Source organism: Ammospiza nelsoni, chromosome 3 (assembly GCF_027579445.1).
Source record: "Ammospiza nelsoni isolate bAmmNel1 chromosome 3, bAmmNel1.pri, whole genome shotgun sequence".
Lineage (NCBI taxonomy): Eukaryota > Metazoa > Chordata > Aves > Passeriformes > Passerellidae > Ammospiza > Ammospiza nelsoni.
In genome coordinates, this window is record NC_080635.1 from 19,816,068 (window position 1) to 19,834,851 (window position 18,784).

Genomic DNA, 18,784 nt, shown 5'->3' on the forward strand with positions numbered 1-18,784 from the left:
TGCACACTGGAAAAGAATCTAAGGAATCTTTTCCTTAGTGAGGTCCTCTTAGCCTAATGTTTACAGATAAATTAGCAAGATTAGCATTTACCTCATTCTAGCATGACACTGGATTAGAGCTGCATATATAGGAACAATGTGTGCTTCTAATCCCTTGATCTAAAGCCTACCTTTCTTCTCTTCCTCAATTGCATAACTGGTAAGAGCATGCAAGGCAGATTCAGCCTGCTTTAATTAGAACCTTCTTCATATTTTGGCCCATTATAAGTTTAGTCATTCCACATACTGATTGTGACTGAAGTTTGAACCAAATAGCAAGTACAATGATTTCACTATTTATTATACATAATTTTTACCTTTATCTAATACAGCATTCTTTGAGTTGTATGCTGTAGCATTCCCATCAAAATTTGCTTGAGAATTTGCAAAACATGTTAAGATAAAATGTAGAACAACTCAGGCAACACAAAGGCCTGCCTTAATCCTTCTTTCCATGCAATCATTAAATCAAATTCAAATACAAAGGACAGAACCCACTGATAGTAATCTTCATCTATTGCCTCTATAATCTTATTTTCATCTGAAACTTGCAATAGGTTTGAAAATCTTTTCAGCATAAACCTCTTTCTAATTCTGGTGTAATTTCTGTCAGCTCATTTAGTTACCTGAATGGGAGTAGAACACACAGCATGTATCAGCTTCTGCATGATGTGGAAAGATACTTATGTATGGAAACTCGTGGAAATACTTTCCATGCTTACAGAAACTGTAGAACCGCTAACAGAGAAGAGTAGGGAAAGTTGAAATTAAACCCAGCAGCAAGAATCAAGCATAAAAACCAGCACATAATGTGCAGTCATGCTCTGGCTATACCACTACCTCCACTGCACAAAAAGCACTGTTCACCAATCAAGCATTTGATAATGTCTCTGTTAGCACATTAGGTGCTACAGTAACATCTATAAAATAGATAGGAGGTGGGGGGAATCACAGGGACAGGACACTGCATTGTCCTTGCAACAAAGTGAATTTGAGCCAGTCTCTTGTAAAAACTCGGTGACACAGCATTTTGTAATTCATTCCAAGGCTCCAGAAGGTGGCTGGGCACTGGGACAGGCTCTCCAGTGAAGTGGTCACAGTGCCAAGCCTGCCAGAGTTCAAAAGCGTTTGGACCACGTTGTGCAGGGCCAGGAGTTGAACTCAATGATCCTTGTGGGTCCCTTCCCACTCGGGGTGTTCTAGGACTCATCTGACCCGCTGCAAAATTCGCATGTTTGTCACAAGTTTAACAAGTGACATCCTACAAAACCAGAGGAGTGAAACCACCGCACTCAAACGCGTTGGTATGTGCTGCGCTGCTCGATGTGTTTGGATCATCACACATAGAAAAGGGGCTGGAGGCATCTCCACGTCTGCGAGCCACACATCCAGCTAAGGGCTTTGGCAGGCAGCGCCCGCAAAGCCCTGGGGAAGGCTCAGCCGGAGAAGCCGTGAGAAGGGAAGCAGCGGCATCTGGTTTGCTGAGGGGCAGGGCAGCCCTCACCCAGCACCCATCCTTCATCCCGGCCGGCTCCCCAGGGCTCCACCGGCGCGGCCGGGAGGGCCTCGTGCGCCCCCTCGTCACCTCCGGCCGGCTCCGGCTCGGGCCTCGCCCCCTCCTCCGGGCGGGCTCTGGGCCGCGACAGCGAAGGGACGCGCCGGACACCCTCACCTCCCGCCCCGCCGCCCCTACGGCTTCTCCCGCGGAAGTGACGAGCGCTTCCCCCGCCCCGGGGCGGGTCCTGCCGGGCCGCCCTGGCCGCGCCGGCCCCTGCCGAGTTGGCAGCGCTGCGCGCCCCGCCCCGCCGCCTCCCTCGGTTCCGGCGCTGGCGGCGGGAATGGCGGCGCTGAGCCTCACCGTGGACGCGGGCAGTCCCCCTCTCGGTAAGTGCGGGTCGGGCCTCGCCCCGCGCCGCCCCGATCCCGCTCTGCCGGGGGTCCGGCGGGGCTCTGTCCCCTCCCCGCCTCCCTGGCTCCCTCCTGCCCGTGTTGCATCATGCGGCGCCGGCCGTGCCCGCGTGCGGGGCCGGGCGAGGCGGCACCGGGGCCCGTGCCCGTCCTTCCCATTCCCCCCGTCCGTCCCATCGCTGCCGCCCTTCCCCGGGGCCGTGAGCCCGCCGCGGGTCCCTCTGGACAGCTGCTCGGGCCGTGGCGGAGCGGCCGGCGCTGGGCACGGCTCTGGCTGCGGAACTCCGGCACGGGTGCAGCCTCGGGTGACTTGGCACGTTGAGGCTGAGCGTTCAGTGCAGCCCTCGTTCACATCGCTGCTCGTGAGCTCTGCCGCTGCCTTGCTATTTTCATTTTCAGTTCTAATCCGCCGGTAAAATTCCCCTCTGGGGAACTGGCTGAAAGTTCTCAGATGCTCCCTGCCCTTCGAGGTTATTTTGCCTTTAAAAATGTGAGAACCTCCTTCATTGCACTTCCACCCATCTGGAAACGATCTTTTGTATGTGTTCCATAAAATTTCTCTATTTCATTGTAGCTGTTCAAAATAAATTTTCTTCCTATTCTTCATCGTAGTTTATTGATTTATTTTTCTTGCTGTTACTCCCAAATGGATTTCAGAGTTGAATACAACTTGCATGATTACTGATTCAAGGTATAAAAGCATGTATGTTTTAAATAACATTTCTCCTAAGACTTGTTTATACTGATTTGCCAAAAAAGAAAATGATGCAATATGAATTATGATTAACATCAGGTTTAGGGGCTTTGGATACTTATTTTGTTTGACAGCTGGTGTGTGGCACTGGAGGTTAATTTCAGGAGATTGCATGATTGTGTCAGAAATGTTACATATTGCAGATGAAACATTTATATCAAGGAGACAAGCACGCTCATCCCTATTCATACTCTTCATTGTGTCTGCCGTGCAAGAAAAATGTAGTAGTTTTTAATGTCATCAGTATTAATTACATAGCTTGGTGCACGTAATACTTGTTATTTTCAAAGCATTTCCATGCATGTTATTAAAATACTTACGTGTCTTACTAACGTATTGCATAAGGGATGTCACCCTGAATTTCACAGATGGATAGCTGAGGAATGAGAAGAAGAACCTTGACTTACTCTTAATGCCACAAGAAGGGTTTTTAGCTGAGCAGAGGTGAGAGCTAGGGAATTCCTAGCTCCAGTGGTTTGTATTTAGGCCAGTGTATTTATAGCTTCTAGTATCGTCTGCCTTGGTAGCTGGAGCATTGTTCAGGGGAAGGTAAAGTGCACAGCATGCTGTGGAGACTTTACAGGTTAGGTGGCTTTCCAGACCTAGAGTACAGTTCCTGTTTTTCCTGTGCAAAAGCTTGCTGCCTTTGTACGTGCCTGAGCAAAGTTAGAGAACACAAGCTCCTCTGCCTGTGCTCAGCAGATGAGCCTGGAGCAGAGCCAGTGCAGAAACGCAGCCAAGTGAGCTTGGTGCTTTGTTTGAGCTGCTGTGTCGTGCTGTGGAGCCTCGAGATCAGAGCAGGTTTGCATCAAGCCTCTTGGAATGTGGACAGAGCTGTCTTCCAGTCAATGGTGTAGCCTAAAAACTTCAGTAATTATTTTCTTTTTGCAGACCAGTTTTTACTGTCACTGGTGAACTACTTTGAAAACCTGTGTAAGCTTCCTGTGCTTTTACATGGATAAAGTTTCTTGGTTTTGAATGGCTAATCTTTTCATAAACTTTAAATCAGGTTAAAAATAGTCTCATCCTTGATCTGGTATATATGAAAGTGCTGGTATGTTCAGTAATTGATCTCCTTTGATGCATGTGTTAGGGCTGGAATGGATTACATTAGTAATATTGTTCAATAATTAAGGGCTTTTTGATTACATTCTCCTCACATACTGGGGGACAGGACTAATTTTTACCATACTCTTAGGAAGCAAAAATGTATCGCCGCTGACCCTTGCTGAGCTCACTGCAGATCACTGTGTGCTGGACATTATCAATTTGAGCTGTAAGGATTGCCAAGAAGAAGCCTCTTGCATATGAGACTGAACATTGGTTTTTTTTTTTTTTGTTTCCCTGGGCATTCTCACTTGAAGGAGTCTCTTCAGTCACCTGGTCCTAGTGGATAGGAGATGTAAGTGGTTGGTTGTAACTATGAAATGTATCTCTCCTGGAAGGAAGTTCAGTATCCTTTTCTCTTGTATTTTCAAGGAGCTCTGCTGACGGTGGAGCATGTGAAGAATGATGTTGAAATTTCAGTGCAAGAAGGCAAAGAAACCATCCTCTCTGTGTCTGAGTAAGTGACTTTGCATCTCTCCTTCTACCTTTGGGTCAGCAGTTTTAAAAATCACATGGTTGTAGCATTGACAGTAACCTTTTGAGGTAGAAGGAAAAGAAAAACACCACAGTTTTATTAATCACTGCATTACTGATGTCTCTAGCACAGGCAAAACATTTACAGTATATTCTGAACTAGATCTTTATGGAAAAAACTTTTTATTCACCCATGTATAATATTTATGCTGTACCGGTCACTTTACTGTTTAGGACTTTGTGTGGTGCCATGGGTTACCAACAGCAAGGCTGTTTTATATTAGAGAAGTTTGATAATATAAGATTCCTTGGGCTTGTACGTGTGTGAGGAACTGAAATTTGAATGTTTAGATGACATCATTTTAGGTTCCCTCATGTGTGTGTATAAGCAAAGGCATGATGTTATGTCAGGAAAGTGCTAATTACCTGTGTAGTGCTATTCAGTGTATCCATCTGCACACTTTAGAAAGAATATTGGAAATTTTTGTAGTATTTCACTGTCTGTCCTAAAAATACTGTGCCATTGGAATGGATAACTTCAAGTTTGGGACATGAAGATGGTTTTTACAGTCTGAGTAAGATCAAATGCCTATCAGAAATGCAGGACTAACACTGTTGGTTTTGGGAAGCTGCACTGTCATCTTCAATTCCATATGAGTTAAGACATGTGGATATATATCAAGAGGAGAGATCCTGCTGCCTGACATATCAGTGGAAACTCTAGCATTTAGTATCTGCAGTTAGGAGCATATTTGTACATATGAGCATTGCACTTGTAACCTAAAGTATGGTAACACCATGATGAATTTAGAATTACAGATTATAACTGTAGTTTTTGAACACCGATTTTTTGTTTTTTGAAGACTGGGTGGAATCTATTGTTCAGAGACTTGCTGGCAAACTCTCATTTTGTGAGCTAATTCAGTAGAAGATGCTGTTAGAGCCACCAATGCATTATAGACTGGAATACCTGCTTGTCTGTAGAATGGCTATAGAAGCAACGTGTTTCATCTTGTATTGCTGTTACTGACTTGCTCTGCATAAATTAACACCAACTGAGCATTTCCATGTCTTCTAACCTTAGGTAATAAACTTGTCACTACATACATATGTTTGCAGAAAATCAAAGCACAGGAAGATTCACAGCCTTCAGTCATGGTTGTTTTACTGGTTGCAAATACTGCTTCTGTTTAAAATGTTAGACCTGAACTCACATAGGGGTCCTTGCATAATCTGATATTGCATATTGTCTTTTGCTGTGCCTGGTGATGGCACTGAATTTGTGATTTTGAATAAAAGTAAGAGAAATATGACAGGTTATATTGGGATTTAATTGGTACAGCTTTAATAATCTTCAGTGTGTGTTTTGCACATGTGGGATACAGCTTACATAACAGAAAGTTAATTGAATATTTTTTACTTGCAGGAGAAAATTTTCCCCTTAAGTAGCCTTAGTCAGGTTTGGATTTTGTTTTCCTTTGACTGTTTGGGCAGTGTATGGATATATATATATAAAAATATATGCATATATATGTGTTTATACATATATGTGCTCTTGTGACAGAATATTTTTAATATATATAATTTGCTTTAGGATAATATTTCTTTCATTAAATAATTTAGTGTTGCCATGCCTTCTTCCTACTGCATTGCAAAACCACTCATTTTGGCTGTAATGGAACTTGTCAGAAATGTAAAGCAAACACTCTTTTTCAGCACTTTGGCCCTGGGTAGATAATGTCTAGAATCACAGGCCCATCAGATAGAAATTTTGTGTGTTAGTGTCCTCTCTTCCCTTGCATTGGCTTATGTTCAAGAAGTTATTCCAGACCTCAGTATTGCATTAATTTTCCCTTGCTTGGTTGTAATAATTTTGAAAATTGATTCTCTGCCTTAAAGCCTGTTAAAAGTATATCTGCAATGTGAGAGGCATCAGCTGAACTCGTATCTCAACTAATGCTTTTGCTAAATGGATTTCATGGCATCAGTTCTGCTGAAGCATCTTGTTTGGCATGTTGTGAAAATCACTTTGGATGTTTCAGATTTTGATTTTTTTTTTTTTTTTTTTTTTAGAATCCATTAGTTCTAATGACTTCACTTGAACAAGAAAGAACATTTTATTTATGATTCTTCTATGTTTGGTTTTGCAGCTCAGTTAAAATCTGGTGACAAAATTTTTAGCTAACTAGCTGAAACTTAGCTGTCAGCCAGCTACCTAAAAGGTTTATCATTCATTTGAGATAATGAATTTTATTTGAAAGGTTATTTTTGAAGACTTAGCTTCAAAACTTCTTGCAGTAATAGCTCCTAAGCAAACTACTCTGCTTCGTGCTGATGGCTTTATGGAGAGTTTTGGTGTACCTGTGTCTTGTCAAAACAAGCTGCAGTACAGCTTTTGTGTGCTGAGCACATACACATTTCAGAGTAGTTGTTCTTCCTGGGCAGATCAAGCAAAAGCTTTTAGCAAATCAATTCAACATTGATTTATTATGGTTGGAAATAATTTGTCTTTTGGATTTTTTGTATTATGTGTTTGCTATTATTTTTTGGTCCCTTTTTTTGCATTTTGTCTTCTTGAACATTTGCCCTGATGTTTAACTATGTGGCATTTCATGTCACTCTCAATAGCTACTCTTTGCCTGTAACATTGCATTTTCCCTGTTCATTCTTCCTAACTTAGCCCTGGAGTTAGCAAGCACTGGCTGCAAAAAAATTTTTATAACTTTTTCAAAGAGGTCAATTAGTGATGTTTGGGTGGGAGTATTTTGTTTTTCCTGAAGAAAATAACAACTTTTAAAGCATAAGAAGATTTACTCAGAGTAACATTTTCCCTTTTCATACATGTATTCAGTTTTGCTTGAGTAATCAAGGGGTATTTGTTTTGATATGAATTAGAGAAAACAATAAAAGTGCATTTCACAGACTTTTCAAGTGAAACTGTATTGGAAATGATTTGTTTTTTTCAGTTTATAAAAGCTTCCTTAAAATCTGATAGTGGAAATTAGAATAGGATACATTTTTAATTACACAGTAGGGGATAATTTAAACACCCTACTGTGACTTTGGGTTTTAGTTACATTTTATGGATCTTCTATATATATATACTAGATCCTAGATGCTTGGAAAGCCAGCAGAATTAAAAACAAGCAAACCAAAAAACCCCTCCCAATGAACTATATTCCTTAGGTTGTACTGCAATTAGCCTAATGAGACTGGCTGGTCCATTTGTACTAAAAATGGGACACATTCTAATTGTTAATACATCAAGCACATTCTGTATAATTTTCAGAACTTTTGTTGATTTTTGCCAGCCTTGAGGGCTATCACAATTCTTTTAATTCTATAAAGGATGCAGTAGGTAAAAAAGGAAATAGAGAACAATGACAGAACAGAAGTGGAACGTTGGTTGGACAAGTTGGAGTATAGCATTCAGTCCATTAAATGGGGTAAATGTAAAAAAAAAACCGCAGGGACTCCTTTTGTTGATATCAATGCTTGTTTTAGAAGCAACTGGAGCTCTGTTTTTGCAATCTGCATCTGTGTGGGACTGTAGAGTAGAGATGAGTATTATCTGGAGAACTGATGTTTCTGGATGCATCTTTCTTCCAAAGCTCTTTAGCAAATATTAATTTGTCTTAGATGAGCTGGAAGCTACATTTCTGACTGTACAGCTTTTTTTTATACTGTATATAATGTAGAAAAGGGACATGAAAACAAAGGAGTACTCCCTTTGGAGAGCCCTTCTTCTGCAGATCTGTTGAGAGCTTTCATAAGCAGAATGGGGGCAACAAATTCAAATTAGTCTGTGATCTGGAGAAGACTGGGTAAAAAAACAGATACAGGCAGGGAAGTTTGTTCACCAGGGGATGGTTTCTGTGAAGTGTGAATTGAGTAAAGTAAGTAACAAATGAACAGGGATTTTTTTTTTCCCCTGATGCTAGCCCTTAAAACCATGATGAAGACCTCTCAATTCTGTTAATTTACTAGGAATCCTCTGCAAAGTGATCCTTCTTTTAGGAAAAGAAAACAGATATTGATTAGCTCCTTATAATCTGGAAAATCTGTAGCTTGGGTTATACTTATGAATTCTGTTAGCTGTGGAGAGAGTTTTAGTATTTGAAAGAATAATCAGTCTTATTTTCACATTTTCAGCTTAAACTAAATTCTCGCACATTTAGAAGGTTATTATTCCATCTGGTGATAGAAAAGCAAGGACTTATTTATTCCTGTGCTAGGTTTATTTTATTTTTGTTTTTCTACTCTGGTGACCTGGTACCTGTTGGCTCGCCTGGAAGTTATTTTGTGTTTGCTTTGCACATGTTTCAACTATGTACATGCAATTAAAGTTGAACTGACTGGAGGTAGTAATTTACCTTTGTCTTGCCCCTATCTTTTTTTTAGGCAAGTTTCATTTTCTGATGTGAATTCAATAGCTCGGTACCTGGCTCGAGTTGCTGCCTCTGCTGGGTTGTATGGCTCAAATCTGTTGGAACACACTGAGGTGAGAAGGAATCACAGAATCATAGCATGGTTTGGGTTGGAAAGGACCCCAAAGACCATCTATTTCCAACCCCAAAGACCATCTATTTCCCATGGGTGGGGATACTTTCCATTAGACCAGTTTGCTCAAAGCCCCATCCACCTTGGCCTTGAATCACTCTCTTGTCTCTTAGGTTTTTTTTTCCTTTTCCCTTTTTGTCTTGGCCTGTTCTGAGTTTTGGGGCAGGGGGGGATTTGGGGTTTTTTTTTGACCTTGTGTCTATTGTTCTGCATTTTACTGTTAGACTGAGGTTCCAGCTATGTGGGATGCTGAGGGGTTTGCTTTGGTAAGCTTCCTCCTTCATATAAAGAAATATAAAGCCTAAGAAAACTGTATAAAGACTAAGAAATCTGAGCTTTGGAAGGGTTGCCCTTGCCCACTCCTGCAACAGCAACTTCTAAGCAGACAGTTTGCTAATAGAAAATAATTCAAGTTGTAAGGTAAAACTTGGATTTTCCCTCCTCACTTCCCTCAGCTCTGTTGCCATCAGTTGCTGTCTTGTAACACTTCAGTGTAACACCGAGGAACACTGTATGGCATTGAAACCCTGAAGTAGCTTTTACTGTGTATGAGAGACAAAACTCTGACCCTGGTTTCCTCCTGGGTCTAGCTCAGGATAATCAATCATATGCTGAATTTTAAATTGATAACTGAAACTAGCAGACAAATTGAAATTTACTTCTCTGAAATTTGGGGAGGAACTGAAGGATTTGATTCAGGTCTTTTCTTCTTGAGGCCAGTGGTAATCACTCTTCAATCACTCTTCTGCCCTCATAGCTGGTCTCAAGGGAAGTGTTGTCTTACTACTTGGCCTGTGAGGCATTAAAAAGTTGTAAGTTATCTTGTGGCTATTTAAAATTTCTGTCCAAATCCTTTAAGTTAAGCCCAGACCTCAGCAAACACACTTTCAGGGCTGGTACAATACTTCTTTTCACTTCTGCCTCTTTCCAAAATAATACTGTGCTTGGAGAAGTGCAGGGACAGCTGCGTTTGTGGTGCACATATTTTGGCATGCAACTGCAAATGACTGAACTGAATTCTGTGGAGGTTGTAATTACATCTGTGCCTGCCACGTTGGCTTGAACGTTGGAAGGATTCCCGTTGCAGTTTGCAGAGCAGTTACACATGAAATAGGACCAGAGAAAAGACACTTAGTCTCTTGCAGGACTGAGGGATTCAGTTTATATACAGGGCTACATTATTAAATAGCCTAATTCTTAATATTTTTTGTGTTTATGTACAAAGATAGATGGAAAAGACTTCTGCAGGAGTGGGGAGTAGGACTTGTGAAGATCAGGGGCTTGATTTCTTCAAATCTAAAAGGAGATGAGGAAGAGAAAATAGGGACTGAGGAGCAAATTATATACTAACCAGCAGCAGCACCAGGAAGGTGACCAGTAGGTCACAAATATGATGTGTAAATAGCTAAAGGAGAGTGATGATTTTTATATACTCTTGTGATAAGGGAGTACCTGAGAACTGCTTATTATTTTACCAATGGAAATAACTTCAGTGAAGTTGATGTTTTCAGCAATTTGGATTCATGCTGAAGGAAGAAATTAAATTTTATTGTTTACTATTGTTCTTGGTGAATTTTTCAGTATAATTTATTTTAAATATTCCTTCAACATATGTTATGATCTGATATATTTAATTCTAATGTTCCTGTTAATATCTTCTGTTCAGCTGTTAGATCAATTGTGTATTATTCAGTTATTTAATGAGCTTAAGTCTCATTCCATTAGTAACTTTAACTGTCTTTTGTCCCTTCAAACAAGATTGACCACTGGCTGGAGTTCAGTGCTACAAAGTTATCCACTGCCAGCCAGTTCCCTTCAGCCATCCAAGAACTCAACCACTGTCTGTCTCTACGGACCTACTTGGTGGGAAACTCTCTGAGTCTTGCAGATTTGTGTGTCTGGGCTGTACTAAAAGGTATTGGTTTATATTCTCTGTTTCACTGGCTTGCAATATCAATATTTTGATACTCAATCAATATACAACAGGAATCCCCAATTTTTCTTTTTTTTGTGGAAGCTAGTAGTGACTTCTAGCTCTATGAAGACTGTCTACTGTCATGCACACTGCTGTGACCTGTGCATCCCTAGTGATGGCAATAGTGTAGCTTAGGAAATCCTAGATTTTATTTTTTTAAATTGTTGCTACATTTGGAAATTTATGAGCTATAATCCCTAGGTGGAACTTTTTCTAATATCTTTTGTGCTAATAATTGCAAGAACATCTTTTATTACCTGTTGCCTCAATATGAAAATGTGCAACATAAAATTACATGCATTGACCTTTCTGTGACATTATCTTAGCAGAGGAAATTTCTTCAGTGTTTACTTTGAATTATTAAAAGAGGCAGATGTTACTTTGCAAAATACTCTTTAGAAGTCAAAGAAGCTTTGATGATCTGTTTTCATGGATTTGGTTTTTATTTTCTCTTAGCTCTATATCTAAAGGTGATAAGTGACAATCTACCATTCAGTATCACTTCAGTATCAATTCCACTTGAAAGTAAAAGGGAATAATTAGGATTAAAAGCTAGCAGCTTTTGGTGTTTTTTCAGTGTTGCTGCTCTTAAGAGCAATCTGAAAAGCTGCTGTTGATAAAAATAATTTTATTTTTATAGTTTAATAGTTTGAAAACTTCTTTGTTTTCTAACAGATAATGGTACGTGGCAAGAGCAGTTAGAACAGAACAAAGCTCCTGTGCATGCAAAGCGGTGGTACAGCTTCCTTGAGGTACAACGTGCTTTCCAGTCTGTAGGAGCCAAGTGGGCTGCTGGCACACCAAAGGTTAAAATGGTAAGGTTTACTCAGGTCTTCTGGAGAGAGTAGCTTTATTTCTGTGAATACACTGCAAGAATTTTTTCTTTTTAAGTTAGAGAATACTGAAAGTAAGCAGTCGTACAGTGAACTAAACTTTTGTAAACTCTTATTTACAGCTAAGGCTGTTGCTTTCAAATTTAAAAAGCCATGAGTTGTCTAGTCCAGCGTGTAGGTGGAATTGTGGAAGTATGGCCCCTCTTCTTTTAATGAGCACTGCTCTTTAGCTGTATTGTTTGCTTTTTCTAAAGACAGTTTGAGATCCTGATGGACCTGCAAAGATTGTTCTTGACTGAAAGTTGACTGAATTTGTTAATCATGTTCAGGTTAAGAACACTAAGATACAAAACCTTAACTAGAAATTGTTTTCTTCTATGGAATAAATTAGACAACTTAGTGGGACTTTTCAGTCTGGACCAGATTTGTAGACAAAATAACTTAAAACTCTAGAATTAATCTTTATTTGGAGTCCTGAGTAATGTGAAAGTTGTGAAGAGATGAATTTGGAGTCCAATATGGCAGCTTGTAGGTTTGAAAGGAGAATTTGATACAGCAGTTGTTATCTAGAGTTTTATATCAAATTTTACAGCTAATACAATCTGTAATTATGTCTGTTTTCAAGGCAACAGAAAAAGAAAAGAAAGCAGATGTTGGGAAGTTTGTTGAACTTCCTGGCGCAGAGATGGGAAAGGTCATTGTGAGATTTCCTCCTGAAGCAAGTGGGTAAGAAACATGAATACTTTGCCAAGGATCTATTTTGTTGGGCTTTTTGGTGGTTTTTTTTGGTGTTTTTTTAGGTTTTTTTTTTTTTTTTTTTTGTGGGGATGGTAATCAGCTTATCAGACAAGGCTGTTAAACCAAATGAGTGTTTAAAGCTTTGTCTCCACTAGAGCTGTTTGTTCACTTCTCCTCGGTGCTTCATTGCGCTGTTGTCTGGACTTGGAATAGGGAGTTTAGTTGTGAGATGGTGTTGTGCAGCTCAGCAGTGGGATGAGGAGAAACAGGAGGATGGCATTTGTATGGAGAGTGGATGTGTGTGCCCTGCCAGGAGCTATGATGTGGACATGCAGTCCTTATGAATTGGGTCAAGGGACTCAGTGCTTCCCAAGGCAGCTTAGATTTGAGAAAGGAAAGATGTATGGGATAGCCTTCCTTGGGGAAGCTTGACACCAGATGTATAATGGAGGGCCAGGGGACCAGATTGTGTGGAATACCAAAGCACAAACTCCTTAAAGACCACACAGAGAAGATGTGATGAGCCAGTATAATAAACTCAATTTTCAGCCAGCTTTTCATTTTCTGTTTCTTTTTGGAGTTGCCTGATGGTCTATAAAATTTCCACTATTGCATTTGTTCATTAAACTGGCTGTTCAGCATCATGTGACTTCTGTGGTTGAGTTTCTTACTCTATTAGTCCAATATAAACTTTACTCAAATATTGTGAATTATGTATTATGTACATGTATGTCTATAACATATTGTTCTCAGCTTATTTAGTAGTTTTTAGTGTCTTAATCCTGATGTTACTCTATTTTGTAAGAGATTTTAATTTTGTGGATTTGGGGATTTATATTTAGTTTAAATTAGTCAGTAGCTTTATAGCTTATATTAAAAAATATGCAGCAATTGGAAAATTCCACTCTTGAGAATGTGGTAGGTTCAGATTATCTGGTCGCTGCTCCTGGGTATCATCAGCAGTTGGTTTAAGTTAGTGTGTAAAAATGGAGATAATTGCAGTCCAATCTTTATATCCATAGCAACACTCTAATTTACAGTTTTAGTTATTTTTAACAGTCAACTACTAAATTTGTGGTAGAAGAAACATAATCTGTTTTCATAAACGTGTAGTATTTCAGTAAATATCCTAGGTTTGCTGTTTGTTACACTTAGGTATTGCTTTCCATTCTTTCTCCTTCCCTCACAAATAAAGAGTCTAGCTGAAGTAGTTCTAGTGTATATATATATATTTTTTGATTTCCTTTTTAGATATCTGCATATTGGTCATGCCAAAGCTGCCTTGCTAAATCAGCACTACCAAGTTAACTTCAAAGGAAAACTTATTATGAGATTTGATGACACAAATCCAGAAAAAGAGAAAGAAGACTTTGAAAAGGTATGATAAGATAGCAGAGTGATTATAGGCTGTGAAAGAATGATAAGTGCATGCCTCTCTTTTCTTTCATGCTTATTCTTATGGCTTATCCTTCCTGGACAATGGACCATTAAAAACACCACATCTTATATGAAGAGGATAAAGATGTAAGAAAACTACCTTTCCTGAATGTTACAGTGTACCTTTTCACACTTGGCAGGTTATTCTCGAAGATGTTGCCATGCTGCACATCAAGCCAGATCAATTTACATATACCTCGGATCACTTTGAAACAATAATGAAATATGCTGAGAAGCTTATTCTGGAAGGGAAGGCGTATGTGGATGATACTCCTGCAGAACAAATGAAAGCAGAGCGTGAGCAAAGAGTGGAATCTAAACACAGAAATAACTGTAAGATATTTTAAGCTTTGGTCTTGCTGTCTTATCTTTTTGATTTGGTATCAAAGCTTGATTTTTATTAACAAATATGTGTGAGATTACTAAATTGCATATCTTCAAAGTCCTTATAGGGACTTGAAAGTGTTTAGTGCTTTGCTCTACAAGGCTGGATGGATTAAGTACACATTTAGACCAGGGCAGTAAGCTTGTGTATGTATGAATTCATCACCATTCATTATCACTTAAAAAATTCACAATGTAAAATGTGTGAAAATGAATTCCAGTGTCTAAAGAGGGGATGACACTGATTTTTCTTACTGCAGTAATAAGACTTGATTCTTTATCAGCTTCATAATACCTTAGAAAATGGTGTATTTTTGTTGTTCTTAGGTGTTAATAAGAATCTACAAATGTGGGAAGAAATGAAAAAGGGAACAGAATATGGACAAACTTGTTGTCTACGAGCAAAAATAGATATGAGTAGTAATAATGGATGTATGAGGGATCCAACTCTTTATCGTTGTAAAAACCAGCCTCACCCTCGCACAGGAAGTACCTACAAGTATGTCCACTTTCTCCTTGTGTGGCCTGTAGCTTTTGCTCTTTCCAGGAATTGCATTTACAATTCCTTAGTAAATTTCTTTTAATGCTTGGAACTTGCTGGCATTTTTCAACTAGAATATGTGATGAGTCTCTTGACTTTCTGAAACTTGCACAAATTACTTTTAAAACCTGTGAGATGGCCATTATGGTCAACAGTGAATATTATTTCAGTTTTAGTCCTTATATATGTTTGGAAAAAACGTTAGTAGTGTAGGGTTATTTTTTTAGGCTTGAATATTAAGGCTGTTATCAGTTCATTTCTTGAAGGCTTTCTTCATCTTAAAATTATATTGCCCTCTGGATTTTTCTGTGGACTATTAGTTGTATATGTGTTATTTTAGTCTTGATTTGAAAGTTTTCAGGATCATAGGTTAGAAATACTTATAATACTTGAATATAAACTGCACTGAGTTTAAATGTTTCAGTGGGAGGAAAGTGTTTTGTTCTACCCTGCTAATTAAAGATCTTTTTTGTCAGTGTTTATCCCACATACGACTTTGCCTGCCCCATTGTTGATAGTATTGAAGGTGTCACACATGCACTGAGAACAACTGAATACCATGACAGAGATGAACAATTCTACTGGATTATTGAGGCTCTGGGTATAAGGAAACCATATATATGGGAGTATAGCAGGCTAAACCTCAACAACACTGTGCTCTCCAAGAGGAAGCTCACGTGGTTTGTCAACGAAGGCCTTGTGGATGGATGGTATGTTCCATGGCTGTAGGTCAGCACTGTTCCCTAAGATTCTTGTGACTGGCACATTTATTTTTGCTTTGGGATAGTTTGAATGAATATTTAAACAATATTAAAGAATATAGATTAATTAAACTGGCTTATATATATACAATGTGTCTGTTTCCTACTCTGCAGTAGCTGTGTACATACATATTCATGGTTTGTAATAAACATGAGGCAGCTTATTTTTGGACTCTGGCTCTTGCTGTGGGTGGTATTTACATGTTTTCCACTCTTGAGTCATTGGTTGTTGTCATTGGAGTCATTCCTAAACAATGCCAGAAGAGGGGCTGGATTGAATTGTTTCTGGTCCTGTTCATCTAGTCAAATCCATCCCACTTCTCTCCAACCTGCCCTCACCCTCCTTCTTTCTGGTAATTTTTTCAGATTGATTTGATTTCTGCAGACAGTGTTTGGTGGACTAGCTGTCTAGTTGTCAGTTGAGTTGGAAGATTCCTAGTTTATGCATGGAGCCACTTGGCTAGAGCCAAATTTATCCTTTTTTGTCCCTGCCTGTTTTTTTTCCCTAGAGGTGTAGCTGATCTTATGATGGTGTTTACCTTTCCTTCCCTGAGCCTCCCTGTTAGGTCCTCAGCAAGGTTTGATTCATGTTCCCACCAAATTCAAATGTTACATTGCAGATCAGGCCTTTTTATTTCTTACATAAGGGAAAAAAATAGAATTTTATCACTTATATAAAGAGGTAGCATTGTCACTTCTTTCCAGCAACATTTTCTGGGTGCCCTTGGAGGGGACATAATGGATAGGGACGTAACTTTTGCCTTGCTAGTTTTTGAGAGACCTAACCTTCACCATACTTTTTGTATGGATAAGAGCTCAGTCTTCTCAGTTAGGTGCTTTCACCTAGCTGGGAGCTTAGTGAGTAAAATACACGGAGACTGTGCCTTTTGTGTGTGGCAGTATTAGTAAAGTTCTTGATAAGTGCAGAATTACAGAATTCAGCGTATGGCCCTAATGGAATACCTTTTTCCACTAGGGATGACCCAAGATTTCCCACTGTCCGTGGTGTCCTGAGAAGAGGCATGACAGTTGAAGGGCTAAAACAGTTTATTGCTGCTCAGGTGGGTGTTTTCTTCTGATTCTTTGAATCTCACTCAATAAGTTTCACAAATTTTGTGAAGCTTCACTTAATGTACTTGTCACTGGGAGATTTCTGCTTTTGAAGCTTTGCTACTTTGACATCTATTGCTTCAACAATGGTAGCACCTGTGAGTAGGTGTTGGCAAAACGGACTTGCAGTTTTCTTACTTGGAGAAGGTTTATTTTGCAAGCTCAGAAACTTTTTAATGAAAACAAACCATAGAGAGTTTTCAGTTTAAAGAATTTTGTTTTAAATTAGTCTAAGAGCTAGAATATTTATATTAATGTGGCTTTGATTCGGGTTTTTTTTATCCAGGGCTCCTCTCGATCTGTTGTGAATATGGAGTGGGATAAAATCTGGTCCTTTAACAAAAAGGTATGTTCTTACTCAGATTTGATGCTACTCCTGATATCCTCTTTCTAGGATATGTAGAGAATCCAGCGTTCATTGGAGTGCTTATCACAACAAGTAGCAGTTGCAGTATGCTGCATCATTTGGCGCACTGTCAGGAAAATGGAATGTCCCCCCTTCTAACCTGAAGAAGCTCTAATCCTATTGATTCTCCTATGCCAGTACTTACTTGCCTTCCTTAGTAGTACGGGAAAGGATAATGGTATTAATGCTGTAAATCTGATCTGAAAACTGCATTTCATTTTTCTGCTTTCAAGCTGCGAGCTATCTGTAAGAAGGTATTACTTAATGCTTTTTACCTTAGCATATAGCTTACAGTGCTGTAAGCATACATAGCATAAGCTATCATTTTGCAGCTTCATAGCACAGTCACACTTGCTTGTATAACAGGAGCTCTACAAACCCACTGAAAATGCATTATTCCTAGTTTTCAAAGGCTGCCCACCTCTGGTTTGGCTGATTTGTCAACAAAAACACAAATTTTCCCCGATTTGGTTCACGTTGGCCGCGTTTCCTTTCTGTGGCAAAAGGACGAACGCACTGCGTGCTCTGCCTGGGGAGATCAAGCCAGCACTGCTGGAGTTTCTGACTGAATGGCAAATCAGGAATATTGCATCTTAACATGATGAGTTGCTTTTTGGCAGCAGATGCTTGGACACTATAATAAGGCGATTTGTTTTCATGAGGATTGCATATTTTGTGTGATTGTGGAAACACCTGTTATTTTGCATTGGTATTCCTGCTTGGTTTTGCTTAGATAGTACCCAGATCTGTTCATTTAAATAGTTTTTGGTTGTCTGGCATGTGTCTTTTAATTCTTCATGTATTTTGCATTTGATTTGCTACATACACATAGGTTTATGAATTGGTTCTTTCTGTTGCTGCATAAATATATTTATGACTAACAACTGATTTGAGGGGAAGAATCCACAATGGACTGTCAAGGCTCATTTTTTTTAAATTGACTTTTAAAGTGAGTTTCTTAGACCTCTGACTCAGCTCCTGGTACAGCACCATATTTATTAGCCAATTTTATTTACATGTGGCTGTGCAGATTGAAAGCTATCTGCAGTATGAGAAAAACCAGTTGGCTGCTTACAGGTAATTCTGAGCTCAAAGACTTTATCAGTGTGACAACTCATATTTTATGCGTGATCCTGTAATTTTTAGCACCTGACGAGGGATTGCGAATTTTAATGAATAAAATAAAGAGCCTGGTTATAACACTATAAAATCTGGTCATTTAACTATCAAAATTATGATATTAAATCATATAATACCCCTGCATTTTGAGATACATACACAATCTTTTTTCAAAGTGTATGTCTAACATTTAGGTGCCTGACTTCAGGTACTACTAACTAATAAAGTCTGTCTTCTTAAAAGTATATCATCATATCACTTTATTATCTAATGTCAAGTAATTAGAAACTAAATAATTTTCTCAAAAATATAGAAAAATATATAGCTGTGTAGCTTTTCATTTGAGCAGGAACAAACCAAGGAGAGCAAAAATTACTTCATATTAATAAAAGCAGCCGCTTCCTTTGTGTCAGTTTCCAGTTACCCAGGTAGATCCTGGATATTCCTTTTGGCCTTAGATGACTGCTTTACTTGAATTAGGTATTTAAGTGCTTCTTCTGAACAGTTTGACAAACCAGTATTTCAGGTATAAAAAATGCTGTGAGAAACTACAGCTGCTATGTTTGATAATGGGCAATAAAATACAGGAAAACATCCTAGTGGTACCTTTTTCTTGCCAAACTCATGTTGTAGAAATC

General features: G+C 39.2%; 1 protein-coding gene across 6 annotated transcripts in view; it reads left to right on the forward strand.

Moving 5' to 3' along the window:
* Positions 1-1,798: 1,798 nt before the first annotated feature.
* The window catches only part of EPRS1 (glutamyl-prolyl-tRNA synthetase 1), a 37,524-nt gene continuing 20,538 nt past the window's right edge, over positions 1,799-18,784 (forward strand). For 2 of the 6 annotated variants that reach the window (XM_059468345.1, XM_059468347.1), the window contains exons 1-13: positions 1,799-1,923; positions 4,181-4,265; positions 8,684-8,783; positions 10,601-10,757; positions 11,493-11,632; positions 12,276-12,376; positions 13,640-13,766; positions 13,966-14,158; positions 14,537-14,708; positions 15,227-15,460; positions 16,488-16,572; positions 16,908-16,967; positions 17,261-17,281. In XM_059468345.1, coding sequence (XP_059324328.1) covers positions 1,878-1,923; positions 4,181-4,265; positions 8,684-8,783; positions 10,601-10,757; positions 11,493-11,632; positions 12,276-12,376; positions 13,640-13,766; positions 13,966-14,158; positions 14,537-14,708; positions 15,227-15,460; positions 16,488-16,572; positions 16,908-16,967; positions 17,261-17,281 — 1,521 coding nt within the window. In that variant the 5' untranslated portion in view covers positions 1,799-1,877. The remainder of the gene's footprint in view (positions 1,924-4,180; positions 4,266-8,683; positions 8,784-10,600; positions 10,758-11,492; positions 11,633-12,275; positions 12,377-13,639; positions 13,767-13,965; positions 14,159-14,536; positions 14,709-15,226; positions 15,461-16,487; positions 16,573-16,907; positions 16,968-17,260; positions 17,282-18,784) is intronic. The other 4 variants (XM_059468346.1, XM_059468348.1, XM_059468349.1 and 1 more) reach the window with 3 other exon arrangements.